Here is a 15,266-nt window from a genome sequence, read left to right as displayed (position 1 = left end):
CCTTTTCAAGTAAGTTACTTTGTACTGTTAGCTACAATTTAAGAGTTATATCGAAACGTCCCTCTAGGATAACGTGAGTCTCAGAGCCTCCCCTCAGTCAGCTCGCCTGCTGTGGCTCCACCAGATATCTTTACCTCAGCTGTCTTCTAGACTAGTTCAGAGGAGCAGCAGCAGCAGTAGCAGCAGCAGCAGTTCACCTTCGAGCTGATCCCTGAGCTCTTCACCTTCCATTTGAAATCTTATTTCAGCATTTAACCAAAGATCAAGACCATAAAATGCATTCTGAAAGAGTAAATTGAGAGATTTCTTTTCAATGGCTCCACTCTCCGCTTTTCCAAAGAAAACCCCTTCCAGACATATAACCATCACAACTGCATCCATTAGATTTGTACTTTTATTGTACTGCCCTGTTTTTGACACTCCAAATATTTATTTTATATATTTTATTTTTAATATATCTTTCTTTATAGCTTTTAGAAGTAACGGCCAGAATAAAATACGCTCGTGGGTGTTTGTGCAATTCTTGGTGTACATATAAGACCCGGTAAGTCCCAATTTTCAAGGCAAAATGTATTATGAACTGTAGTATTGTAGTAGTATTGTTTTAAATGGTACCTTGCGCTAGAAATATATCAATGCTGTTTTAAATGGCATTTTAGGAAGATTATTTAATGCGGACAAACACAGACAAAAACTTCTGAGGCGACCATCTTGTACACAAATTAAGCATACACATAATTAAAACATTTATTGCAGTAGCTGTATACCTGTAGAGTAACAAGGATTAACTGTTTCAGTATTTGTGATGTCAAACACCCTCACAACTGACAAACATACTGCGATAAGCAAATCACTCCATCCCACTTAACTTCTTTATATTGTGACATAAATATGAAAAGTGCTCCACGAACTGAATGTCTCCTTAATGCACAAATCAACTCTATTCCAACAAAAAAAATCAAATGACACAAAAAAATGATCAAGTTAGTTTTAGAAGCTATATCTTTTAGCATGCTTTTTCCATTGTGTAATTTGCCTTCCATGCTGTGGAATAAAAACAAACCTTTTCAGACAGTGGAATGGCTGATGATTTTTCACGGTTGATCAATTTTCTGCACATGCCTCTCTGCTTTGCCTCAGTGCCACCAACTTGGTTTTTGTACTTTTTAATATCTGTGTGATTACGTCTTTTTAAATTTGGCAAACATTCTATGCATAAGGCATTTCATTATCCGACTGGAAATTCTCTGAAGCCGACATGTCCTCTTCGTTTAAATATGAGCAATTCAGTGTTTGAAGGAACCTCATGAAGGCACGTTGATTAAAGTGTTATCTTATCCAGTGTTTTCTTACGTATATGGAAAATAAGAGTCTGTGTGGAAATAATATATACATATGTCCATAAATTGAGGGATTGCACTCAGTTAAATCACAATTTGAATAAAATCTATACATTAATAAGATCAACATTAGATAAAACATTTAGCCATTTACAAATATATTGCTATTTAATTGTACTGAACACTTTCAAAATCAGTTTATAGAGGAGAGCTTTCAGAGTTTTTCATTTTTATAATGCACATATTGAGCACTGACATCCTTCTTACAAAATCGTATTTTTAAAAAAAGGTCTGCCTGTGGTTTTTGCAGTACTTAAAGAAAAGAGTTATGAAATATGGGCAACACTCAGTATAATACGGGATGGAAATTTGTTTTCAAAATCAACCATAAGGTTTTTAAAAAATTATGTAAATGTTTTCTCGTTGTACATAATGCCGCATTATAAATCTTTGCCCAGTTGAAGTCTCAAATCCTGATGACAAGCCATTACGGCGACAACAGCCAAGTACTGTCCTATTCACTGTGGTTATTACAGATACATGATAGTGGTTAATAAGTCCTATTTACAAACACACAGACAATGACAGGATAAACAAGTGTCCACTAACAGTGTCATTGGAACGATACTTTCTGAAAGATAATTCCATTTTCTTTGATTGTGTCGATTAATATAGTCCTGAACAACTCAATAACAACCACACCACAAATATTTGTATATATTGGTCAGCCATGGTAGGGTTTTTTTTTCTTGTGATTTGTTTTCTTGTTCTCCATTTTTCACGTGTCCTCCCCTCCGCTTGTCCACATCCCACGTGAAGTGGACGGAAAATGTTACTGCACGTCGTTGAAGAAAATCCATGGGAGTTCATTAAAAAAACAAAAAGAGGTTTCTTCGAGAGCCATGGTAAAGTTGAATTGTAGAGTACACAGCATAAGCGCTATAGTTCTGTGGCCTACATAGTACATGTGGCTATCACACTGCAGAAGCATCAACGTAAGTGGGAAGAGATGAAGCAAAGAAAGGAAAGAATAAAACCGGAGAGGTGCTCAGGTGAGTCGCTTCGTCTCTGTGTCCAGATGGTGAGGCGTCTCACAGCAAAGAAGCAAAGTCCGTCTTATAGCTGCTGGTCCTTGGGGCTGTCCGGGCAGGAGGCTGGCTGGCAGGACTTCAGACTCACCAATGGAATATCAGCCATTCCACTGCTGTTGAAGTGTCCCTCTCCGCTCCCAAACTGCTTCCTGTCACCAAAATGCTCTGACCGCCCGCTCTCATTCTTCCAGGCTCTGGTCAGAGTATGTCCATTGAGAAGTTTGTCCTTGGGACCCCACTCCCTCTGAGACCCAAAGCTGGACACGGGCGATTTGGGCTGCTGGTATGTTCCCAACGTCGGGGGCATCCAGCAGTTGTCTGAATGTCCCAGGACTAGGCACTCCTGCGTGCACATCTCTGTAGCTTCCACGAGGCCACGGGGTCCCAGGGGGCCATCTAAAAAAGAAGAGAGAGAAAGAAAAAGAAAAACAGGCCAATGTTAGTCGTCGATCTTGAGAAGGAGGACAGAGTTGTCCGTCTGAACCAGAAACATGCACAGAGATACGGAGGGGCTGTTGCGCAATTGGGTGTGGGTCCAAGTAAAAACCTGGATCTAATGGCTTTAAACGTGGTTTCTTCAGGGCCTGTTGGGCCTCGGTGGAGGTACATTCTCTACTGAGTACTTTTCTAGTCTTTAATATATATTATTGTGAATACCACATTGTTTTATACAGTAAATACTGCTCCCTTTCAACTTTTTTGTTCAATTATTTCATAGTGTACCTTTAACAACCCGGTATGGCATGGCCCTTATATTCTAACTCTCTCACATTCAACCATCACCACGCTCATATGTGACCGCCTGTCGTCCTGCTCAGCATGTTCTCCCTCACTCTCTGGTCCGGAGCCTTGAGTTTGCACCTCATCTTATATTGAATACCATTGTCCACAGCGTTTTTCTATTTTAAATTGCTTGGGCACGGTCGGAACTACTATTTCAATTTGCAAGTACCTTATACATACTTAGCTGGTTCAACAACTCTGATCATTTCAATTCTGAACATCCGACTGAGTCGTCAACCTTCATCTCTCACTGCAGAATGTGCCGTCAGACATTTTAGTGTAGAAAGCTGAATTTTCATGGACGTGATGTTGAAGCTTCATTCGATGATTCCAGGTTAAGGCCAGGAATTAAACTAGAATAGGCTTTATCTAGTTTTGTTTTGCAATGTAGTACAATATAGATTTTGTGGCCTTACTATCCCATACTTCACAATCGCTATTAGATGTGATAAAATCTGTGATTTCTGATTATTTGAAAGCATCTACATTCAGCGCGTCTTTTCTATTTATCATCAATTCAACTGAGTCATTTGCTGTTTCAGCTAAAACAGTCTGCAGAGACAAAGAAAAACCAGTCCGAGGTCAGTCCTATACTGGTAGAGGTCCTCTTCATAATATCTGAGGTAGAGCTAAATGGGCTCTAGACGAAGATACACATGCTACAAATAGACTAGTGAGTCTTGATCAACGAGAAAAATTAATCAAAATACTGAGAATAAGAATTATGTTGTTGATCTGCTTTCCAAATTGACATGAATGAAAAAGGCTGGTGCCCAATGCCATAGAAAAGAGAGGAAGGATTAAGGAGGCAGAGACGTGTCTGGCCAGAGAGGATGAAGCAACCTCCAAAGTCAAAATTGCACTGACCCAGGATGAAAATAACCTGGAAAAGTCGCAATGTGTCTGTGAGGTGGGGGGGGGGACAAGTCCCGTCTCCTGGCTGAACAAATTCAGTCAACCTCCAGCTCTGATCCAGGTGCAGTAAGACCTGGACAAGGAAAGGCTCCAGTGGAATAAGGAGAAGTCCTGACTCTGAGTCCCTCGGGATTGCCAAGCAGACTCAGGATGACGAGGAAGAGGAGAGAGCAAAACGTAGGAAATGAACTACGTGAGACTAACGACTCTCCAGGTTCAGAGAGAAAAACAAAGACAGAATCTAAATGGAGACAATCCCTCAGCTCCGACTAAGAACCGGAGCGACTCAGCTCTGACCCCTGAAAGTGATATCAACCCTAACCCCACTAAACCCTGGGTTCTCTTTCCTCTATCTCTTTTGTCTCTCTCCTTACCTTCATCCCAACCCCCAATCTCCTCACCTCACTCTCCACCCCCCCACCCCCTCCCATCCCTCAAGCCTTCATTGAGACTAAAACTCAACATGAAGTGATACTGGTGATTCCTCCCTATAATCTAGTTTCTCTACAGTCTTACAATTTTATGCCGTCTAAATAACAACTAGCATGTAGAAAAGTGAAGGTTGAAGCTTTCTCAAGAACTGCTCATTCGAAAAAAAACTTAAGACGACACTGCACATTCTCAGGTTCTCAGAAATACACACCTTAAGACAATATAAACATTGACACTTGATTGTATTTACCTAGTAATTAGGTTATATATATATTACTGTATTGTTATATATTATATTATTATATACTATATTTCTCACACATGCCTAATGTCAATACAAATACTTTCTTGAGTCTTGGGACCAACAACACAAGCTCCCTCTTTCATACTCAAACAAATTCGTCTAACCCCCTTTCCAACAGGTTAAGGGTCAATTTGTGCTACAACAAATCATCTGCAGGACTTTCTTCTCTAACTCTTTGCTATGATGACTGTGCATCACTATTCAGCCCCCCAAAAAATCACACTCCTCAGTGTTGCAGGCAGCATTTGTTTAAATCTCATTTGATAGAGAAACCTGAATAATGCATGAAATGTAACGCTGTTCTGCCATTTGAAGATATCTGGTCCTTTGAGTCAGTTTCACTTTCCCTTTTCAAAGGAGCAAGCACTTCTCTCTGTTTGTATATCAAACCTCAAAAGGTAATGGATTCATCTGTTTTTGTCCTAAGAGAGAAAATGTTAACTATTAATTGTAATTAATCTTGTCCCTTTGCTTTACAAGCAGCTAATTGGCTTGTGGGTAGGTTGTACAATATTTCACAGAAATAAGTTTTTCTCCTTGTTAATTTGAACTTACTTAGACAATTCCAGGGTATATTTTTTAACAGACTTAGCTGGAGAAGAACAGATGGGAGGAAACATGCTTCTATTGAGTCATTGTGTTAAACGTAATACAATTGAGTGGTTACAGGTTAAATCTTGAGTAGTATTTTTTATTTTATTATGGTGTTATTTAGAAAACTTCTTTTAAATGGCTACTTAACCTCCACTTAAATCATTTCTGACACTGGATAAATACTTACTGCAATGTGAAGGCTGATCAGTGCCAACACTGAGAACAATAACTCTTTTTGGTTTGCCAGGAGTTATGGTTGACTCCCAAAGGTTCAAACTGCTGCTCCCTCATGTCAAAGTTTGAATAATGAAGATTTGAAGCTCAATTGAAAAATGTGGATTTTTATTTCTTTGTTGGGATTTGTGTGAAAACAAATCCACTATTCATCAATATGCAGTGGCACAATCGCAAGATTATAAATGTGTGTCAATCGTTAACACCTTTTCTCTTAATTATTAAACATCAGTCTCCTCAAATGCAGTTTCAACAAATTAAAACCTATATAATAATCCAACTATTGCATAAACTGCAGGGCTTCTGTATTGGATTGAAATGTGTTGTACAATTCTTCATTTTATCGCCATATAAAATCTTTAGGCCACAATGTTCATACAACTCAGTATGGAAGTATGGAATTCTATCCTTAGGTAATTTAAATCTTCTCCAATGTTAATGGATTATCCAACAATGTATATTATGATTTGACACTATACTTGAAGTATAATTGAATTGAACACAATTTAGAAACCAAATATATACATTTTGTTTTGGATTGCAAAGCCTTAACACAAATACAAGTGTTTTCACATGGAGAGTATTGGAGAAAATAAAGATGACAAGAATATTGTGTTAGCTGGTTTTCTGTGTTTTTTTAATGACCGGGATTCAGTCCTTGATATGTAAGAGAATATGAACTGATTAAATTCTGGTTGAATAAGACCGTGCCTCGTGTTCTTCTAAGCCCTGCTGCCCGCTCCTTTGTTCCTGGCTTTGAAAACACATTCTGATGTAAGACGCCGAGAAAAACCAGGGCCTGAAGTGAGAGTCAGTCACTCTGCTGCGCGAATGTGGAGTCCATCACAATAACAGGCATCCATAATTGGCATATGAGGAGTCTAACCAAGACACACATTATCATAGTTGCATGAAGAACAACAGAGATGGTACCCCGGAGACAGGCAAGATGAATTCCTTAAATGAGATTGTAGACGAGTGAGGAGACATCTGGGGAGCTGTTAGGGGAGCGAGATGTAAGAAAAGGGAAAGGACTGCATACATGTGCATGGTGTGCAGAGCAGAGCAGATGAACTATTAACACATCTGCAATGTGCACGGGACTTACATTTCTGTGTTCGGTAAATGATGATTGGAAAGGCGAGATAATGGTGATGGAGGTTGAAAAATAACATAAACAAAGGCTGATTTTTACAGAGACAGAGACCGAAGTGTAACGTAACATTAAAATTCATAACAGTAGGAGGAGCAAATTAAATCTCTTAAATTCCCGGCCTATCCTGTCTCATGATGTTCACCTTTCTGCACTTCCCCATGGCTATAGAAGTATTAGCTATATTCCTTTGAAGTGACATCAAACCTGCCAATTGTGCAGTAAAGAGGATAAATATGTTTCTCTTCTTCTCTATTCTTCACAATTTTTTACCATCAACTTTCGATGACACACTCCAGGGACGATGCAGATTCCCTGTTTGCTGTCTCAAACTTTCAAACTCGCTACAGATCCTGCACAGACAATATTGCTATTTTCAAAATCGAGATATGTGGATTATTCCCTGAAAAATCAATGATCATGTTAAAAATGCCATTTGTTGCTATGTTAAGGTGTCTGGATCTGCCCCTTCAACCACATCTACATTTTTTGGGGGGGCCTTCCCAGACCCAGGCTCAATCCTTCCACCATAATCGTTGTGTAGTTTCTGTGTTATCCTCTTAACAAATACACCAACAAGCAGTCAAAGGTAGAAACATAGCCTCTTTGGCAGAGTAATGAATGGAAACGGACAATATCAGATCCTTTATGCGACAGAAATCTGACTGGTGTGAGATGTAAGGAGAGATATCGCTCCCACTTCAGTATCATTCGAACTGATCTCTATTTTTAGCTTTTAATGGTTAAGGACTGCTTGCCTCATTCGTCCTGTCACCACACCACTGGTGTCTCGGTATGGATATTAGCAGTTTGTGCATTGATTATAGCATAATTATAAGACTGTGATGTCTGTATTTAATTTTTTAACAAAAGCAGAGCCAGTCATTAATCAAGGACACTTTGTACTTTGCTATTCCCCCGGTGGAATAAATATGACCATTTGCATGGAGATTGGTCCAATCAGTGGCCCCAGTGGGCGGCAGTGGATCATTTGTATCAGCCATTTTCCCTGTTAATCTCTGCATACCTGCTGCTTGAAGCAATGAAGAGACAAAGACTGAGTCAAAGACTTTAAAGAACCCATACCTTTACAGCAGTACGTATAAAATACTGGCCAGTGACTCTTATATTAGATTTAGAATAAGTCCACATATATGTGTTCAAGAGGAACATAAACAGCCAAATAGCATTATAAAAATGTGTGAGGTTGATATTTGGTTTAACTGTCACATCACCAATTAACTATCAGCCACAGAGGAGTGATTCAACTCTATCTTCTAGAAATACATTGAAATACTGACTGAATTTTCTTTTCTCTTAATATAATGAGGAAGTGTTAGTTTACATATTTCACAAATTGCAAATCTGCTGGTGCACAGCGCATCAGTAAAATGGCCAATGTATTTGTTCATGTATATATATAAATATGTATGTGTGTGTGTTTGTATAATACTGGTTCTTATGATCTTATATGTTATGAATATTTTATCCATCAGATATCTGTGTTTGCAGTACACCCACTTGTAACTACTGCATTACTTCACTTTTTATGGTTTTGTTTAGACACTTGATGAAGGATAGGGAAAAGATTGTGACGTGCTTTAATACAGCCAGAAGTTTGTTTAGAAAAATCTATCCCTGACCTTAACCGGAGCCCTTTGTTACCTAGACCCAACCAAGGTCAGAACAGAGGATGTGAAGGCTGCTCTCTGGAGTGACAGCTGTGCACGTCGGTTGCCTCAAGCTGACAACACAATGCAAATGCGGGTATGTAGTTGAGTAGTGAAAGTAGATACAAAAAAAAACAGTTGGAAGGTTCCACTTTCTGCCACCTCAATTGAGAGCAGTACAAATACAAACTCGACCAAATCACTTGCATATCTCCTCTCTTTTGCCAACTGAGAATAAAAAAAAAAGCACAATTCTGTTGTTGCCTTTATAATAATGTTTCTCCCACTCCAGGAGTCCAACTTCACACATAAAAAAAACCCCACTCTGCTTTGAAAGTAAAGCTCAGCAGACCAAGCGTATTCCAAAGTAAACCAAAACACAACACAATAATGGTGCTGTGTCTCTGTGTGTGTCTTTACTGGCTCCCTGTTGCATGTAGATGAAGTCCAACCATTAAAGAGTGCAGGGATACGTTTGGTCTGTTTAATTGGAAGGAGGCTGTAAGAGGTAGAACCTTCTTCCGTCAGCCCTCCTATCTGACATTCAAGAAGAAAGACTTCCAGAGTCAGTACCTGCCTATGAAGCACAGTCGGTAACCAACCTAAACTCCAACCTCCATGAAGCTTAGCAAAGCTTCAGTCAGGACATTTTCTCCTTGTGTGTTTCCTTCTCACAGTTTTCCTGTTATCTCTAAGCTCCACCTGCTCCTTCACGTCTCGTCCAATCACAACCTGACACGCTCACCTTTAGCCAATGACTTGCATTCAGCTGTCATTGCCGCACCGTGGTGTTTACTGATCCACCTCCAACTCCTTAACCTCCTCAGCTGTGGATGCACCGGCCGTCCAATCAAACCCTCTCATCTGAAGCTTCCTCCCTCGTCTACCTCATCTCCACCAGGGTCCGGGCCCCAGGGGAAGTTTCCTTCAAATTGAAAGCACCTAATTCATAGAATACTTCCCATGGAGATCTACTTCCTTCCTGGTCTATTCCCCCTGCTTGCAATACAATCAATCAATCAATCACTTTATCGATTGGACCTTATTTATATAGCACCTTTGAAAAAAAAAATCAATTGCAGTTCAAAGTGCTTTACAAGCGATTGACAAAATGTTAAAAAAGGATTAATAAGTTCAGAAACCACTCATACACTGTAAAAGATTACAATTAATAACTGTAGTTGTTGTTAATACAACAAGACAGAATACATTATAGGAAGAAAGATATTATAAATATATATTTAAATTGGGTTTTACTTCAAACATTCGTATTTCTATTTTGGCTCATGCAAATAGCGCAAACATGGATCCGTTATCGCCGAAATCCACGTGACTTTGAAAAGCCCAGGAGCTGTCAGCTAACATACTGCTACTCCCGCTGACACCTTGAGGAGCCGTGGACAGATGATAAGCACCAGCACACCACGACACTACATGTGTAGATAAGAGGCCACTGGGCATGTGCTCCATTGTGCTGCGTTGTGCTGGAAAAACAAAGTTAGGAATCTGAAATAGATCCTGTTTGGCCCAGGGAAATATAGAAATGTAACTCTTATATGACATCTCTCATCCTGATCATGTTTTTAAAGTAATTAAATGTAATTTTTCTAACTAGGCACATATAGGCTTTCTGAATATGAGCCCAGTAAGTAGCTCTATATCGTATATGGATTTAAAGTATCACAACGTGTGATGAGAACATAGGTTTATACTTTAATTGAAATCTTGTGGATGTGATGAAGATAGATAGGGTAGATAGATAGATAGATAGATAGATAGATAGATAGATAGATAGATGGATAGATGGATAGATAGATAGATGGATAGATAGATGGATAGATAGTTAGATAGATAGATGGATAGATAGATAGATAGATAGATAGATAGATAGATGGATAATTTCAGTACTGACAAAAAATAACATTATTCCAGTTCAATTAAAATTCTGTTGAAGCTAAGTTGAGGCTCTGTATCTTTGTATTAATGTCCACCATCAAAAACTGTATTTGTCAGAACCTGCATGCAAGACATTTAACATGTAACACACACCATGTTCCATTTCTTCACACAAAATGGCTTCCTCATCGTTAAGTGGTGCTTTGTCTGAGCATAGCCCGTTGCCCATGGTTACTATGGTCAAGAAGACAAGTTTCTTCCTGCACATGCACGCACACATGCACACACGCACACACACAAACACACACACTCCGACACACCACACACACACACACACACACACACACACAAGCAAATAGCCGGTGGCTGATGTTTGGTGCAGCGCCCCTGAGTGCTTTAAATAACATTGAGGCACAGGTGTTGAGGAATGCAAGGGATTCAGAACTGTGTCAGATGGTGCTGACTTTTGCTTACAGCACTGTGCAAATGTTGCAGATGTCCACAAAGACGGATAACTTAAAGACAAAGACACCATTAGATTGCCTCCTGATACGAAGTCATTAGGATGAGCCAGGAGCCGGGGTCTGTTTAATTCTGCAGAATCTGATGAGTAAATATAAGCCATGAGCAACAATTGTTGTTTATCGACGGACACTTTGACCGAACTCCGTTCACATTCCTCTCTTCAAATCGTCCTACTCAGCGTGAACAGATCGCAGAGGTCACAGAGGAGGAGAGAATCATCCTCCTTTTTTTCGGGGCCAGAGGTTGTTTGCAACTATGAGGGAGTATTCTTGTTCTAGTCGTCGGGCTATTACAAATTAGATAACGATTGGCTAATTAATTGGATGCACACTATCAGTGCTGACGTGCCAGCCCCTCGACCAACAACCTACAGCCCTCAGAATGGCATGGGGGAGCGGCTGGAGAGGGAGTGAGAGTGATTGAGTGCGGGGGATTTAGTGTCCATGGGGCTTGTTTATTTATCCATGCTGTTAAGCATGCCCAGATGTTATTTGGGGATGAATTAGGCTTTGTTTTGGTCGGACATGGAGGCTCAAAGTACTGTGCCGCTGTCTCCAGCTGCTGCGCAAAAACCCACAAGATACATCTGGCAGATTAATCCTCTGTGCTGTAGGTTTTCTTTGTGACCCTTTCATCCTCCACTACAAAACTCGCACATGACCAATCCATCACCACTAATGCAATGATATTCAGTATTATAAACAGCCTGTGTTCGTAAGGATCCGCCTTACACCGAGAGGAAATACATTGTACACAGCTCTGGGAAATGTGCGGAAGTCGTACGGTGGTTGGTGTCCAACAAGGCACCGAATTACAGCTCCGCGCAGCTTTGCAGCAAATTTGAAAACAGGTCCTGTGATCTACACTAAAGGCTATCTGGGGTTGGAGAGATATGATAGTGAGAGGAGCAGAACAGAGCAACACGCTGGATGCATCCTCCAGAGAATACTAGTCTGGCTGATGGATCCTTTCTAGTGCTCCCTTTGAGGCCAGGCAGCAGCTTCTCATGAGAGGGTGATGGGGGAGATGAAGGGCAGGAGGGAGACGAAATAGAAAAGGAAGACAAAGCTCCAGAATGGAAGTGAAGGGTGGTCGGAGGGATAGAAAAAAAGGGAGCAAGCAAGATTGAAGCGTCGAAAAGTAAAGTCAACGTGCGGAAGAGTTGGAGAAAACAAGGCAAAAAGCCTGCAAAAAAATGACCGACATTTACATATCTTCACGATCTCTGATAAATATTACTGTTTAAATCTCACTTTGAACTATTCTCAGATCAATTTGTAATTCAAATATTCCACCAGAGGTACTTTTGTGTCGGTTGCAGCTTCTGTTTACAGCTTGTTATCCGAGGAAATAGCTGTGCCATCGATGTTTATGTTATTCGTGGTGGGAATGTGATTGGCATTTTCACCTCTTTTTATTTGCCAATGAATTTCAATCAATTTCTTTAACGCGCGTGCTATTTCTTCTATAGACAGATATGCATATACACACCATTTCTTTCTCAGTACTTGGTAGAAGCAAATGCCAAGTCTTATACAAAGAATATACACATTTTATTACTTTAATTCCACTCAATTACATTCTTGGGTATAATTGATTTACTTATTTTATTTAGTTGTCAATATGTTAATTAACTTTTTTTTATTAACTTTTCCCAAACCCAAATAATACAAGACACATTTCCTCTGCTTTCTTTCCTTTCACCCCCGATGCTCTCTTCACTCAGTGTTTCTCTCTAAACTCCACAGCTCCACTCTGGAGGTTAACTTCATCTACTTTAAGTGGAATATTCTATCAAAGTTGTTGAATTTCGGTAAAGAACCATACAAAATTAAATCGCTGCAGGAGTCAATATATACGTCTTTCTAACCTCATTTAAAATCCAACTCATCCTATATTCAAATTATTATGATTAGTCATTTATACTGTTATTGTTGCTGTTATGTTGTGCCCATCAATGACATCAAGGTCAAATGGGCTCGATAGAAACTCTTCTTATACTAACATTTAATAACGATGCATGAACATGTGGTATGAATCATATTCTTTGATTTCTCCAGTGCCTTCAAAACAATCTGTGCTTTGGAAAAATAAATGAATGTCCTGAATCAGACGTTGTGGACAGACAACCGAATCTGCAGAGCACAGCATCACTGGCAGAGTAACAGCACCAGGGTGCCCACAAATAGTCCGACCTTTCCTGCTCATCACCTACTGTAGTTCATTTCCTGCTCTTCGTCACGTCCCTCCACCTCCAGTGGGCACCTCTAGTGATATGACGTCTGCTCCTCCACTCCAGCGGTGAGGAGTGGAGGCGACTGATGGAGAACCAATCAGCTCAACAGCTGGAGGACAAAGGAGCTTTTAATACGAGAGGCACCAGGAAGGTTTTCCAGCACCAATCATATGTCATTTACTCTAATATTGTATTTTTCCCATATGGAGCCAAAAATAGCTTTCATTATAGTTTATTTCCTTTATTTTTCTACGTTTTACATTTGCATTAAGGTTCCCAAACCTTAAAATATCAAGTTTGCAGTCTGTTCGAAGAATTTTCAGTTAATTTCAAAGACCTAATATGGCATAGAGAGATCAGGATTCATTACTGTTACAAATAGCAAACTTTACTGAAGCTCACAGGACACGATGGAAACTAGAGGGAAGCTTGAATGTCTTGTGGTGGGAGACATATGCAAATAAATGCAGGCATGAATATAAATTGTTTCAATGTGCAATGTTTTTTATTTATTTCAATTTCCGAGAATGTTCAAGGATTTGATTATATATCCTCAATCATATCTTTACTGTGACGGTCTCAAAGCTATTCTGGAAAGAAAGGTTGGAGAGATTGTGGACGGACTAAATACTGAAGTTAAAATGCAGTTTCAGAAGAGTGCTGCGCCTAACAATGGCTGCTGTGCATTACGAGATAGGGAAGTGTTGTAACTCTGCTTTACCAGGAGATTTGGAGAGCTGGACCACCTACAGCAAACAAAGAGAGGATCCAAAATGGATCTGCTTTTACTTTGCCCACACCAATCCATGAGGAATGCTTGGATCAGCCCCAATCCCAATTAAGGGTATCAGCGACTGACATGCCTTCTTTTCGTTTTGTTTTTCCAAAGAGGAACAAGCAACTCACAGTGTCAGTAAACACAACAAAAATGTAGTGATACTGCAGTGTTGTGTGTGCTTGGATTTTCATATCCGCTGATCACATGAGGGAACAGGGCAAAGAAGGGCAGATTGGACCTTTTCTCATGGGGCTCTGGTCTTTAAGTGCAGGCAACATATATATATATATATATATATATATATATATCAATTAGTGGAGTCCACAATATTTGCGCTTTGAGGTGGTGTAGTAGGAAGAGAAGACGCAGGGGGAAAGTTTGATTCACAAACCGGTGAAAAACTGCTGTCTGGGCTGGAGGCACCAGTACAAGGGGATGATAAGGCCGAAAAAGAAACTCAATTTTAGAAAACACCTTCCATCCCCTCTATGGGAAGACGAAGCATCCAAACTTGTGTTCATAGCCACCAGGCAGTGCGATGCCTTGTGACCAAGCAACCTGCTGTACTGCACTGCAGAGACTAAACAAGCCGCCATGGACCGCTCGCTACATTTGCATGCACCACGTTCCAAAAGCACTTTTTTTGGCCTTTTGCTGTAATGTTTTCTTCCAGACGTGATTCTGCACATTCCTGCTGCTTCTCTACAAGCGTCCGCACATACTGTATTACAATTTCACAGCAGCTGTGTCGCTCGGTTAACATTCGGGTAATACAGTGGTGCTGTGAACGGAAAATAATGTGGAATGCATTTTTGCACACTGCTGTTCTTCTGATAGCATTGTCCCGAAGCAAAAAACAGGAACAGCTAGGAATATGCATTTATGCCCTGAAGAGGTCTGTGCTAACACTGCATCAAACTGTTCAAGGTTTTCTATAGACTGAGATGTCAGTGTGTCATTTTATGTAAGGACATGCAGAAACATTTCAGTTTGAAATATAAAAGAGGGTTAAGGTTGTTTAGACAGCTCTGTCTATGCTGATCCATCCATCTATCCAGTTAACCGTCCATACATGACGCAAATACATTTTCCGATGACTTTGGCTTTAACTGGTACCACAGCTTGTGTAGGAAGAAAGAAAACCAGTGCAGGCCTTGCTACTGGAAGCAGAAACCAAATACTGTGTGACCATTTCCATGATAGTGGAATATGTGTGAAAGTCCAAATCCACGACATTAACAGATAAATGAAACCACCGCTGCTGCAGATTCCATGTCTGGAAACTGACTTTGGCTCATTCCTATTGAGAAATGCA

General features: G+C 40.0%; 1 protein-coding gene across 3 annotated transcripts in view; it reads right to left on the bottom strand.

Moving 5' to 3' along the window:
- Window positions 1-733: 733 nt before the first annotated feature.
- LOC118113167 (protocadherin-9) overlaps window positions 734-15,266 on the bottom strand; it is a 196,100-nt gene continuing 181,567 nt past the window's right edge. For all 3 annotated transcript variants that reach the window (XM_035162611.2, XM_035162630.2, XM_035162639.2), the window contains one exon: window positions 734-2,827. In XM_035162611.2, the coding sequence (XP_035018502.1) occupies window positions 2,457-2,827 (371 nt within the window). In that variant the 3' untranslated portion in view covers window positions 734-2,456. The remainder of the gene's footprint in view (window positions 2,828-15,266) is intronic.

Source organism: Hippoglossus stenolepis, chromosome 1 (genome assembly GCF_022539355.2).
Source record: "Hippoglossus stenolepis isolate QCI-W04-F060 chromosome 1, HSTE1.2, whole genome shotgun sequence".
In the NCBI taxonomy this organism is placed as follows: domain Eukaryota; kingdom Metazoa; phylum Chordata; class Actinopteri; order Pleuronectiformes; family Pleuronectidae; genus Hippoglossus; species Hippoglossus stenolepis.
Note: the sequence above shows the minus strand (reverse complement) of the source record. Positions and strands in the feature narration are given on the sequence as shown.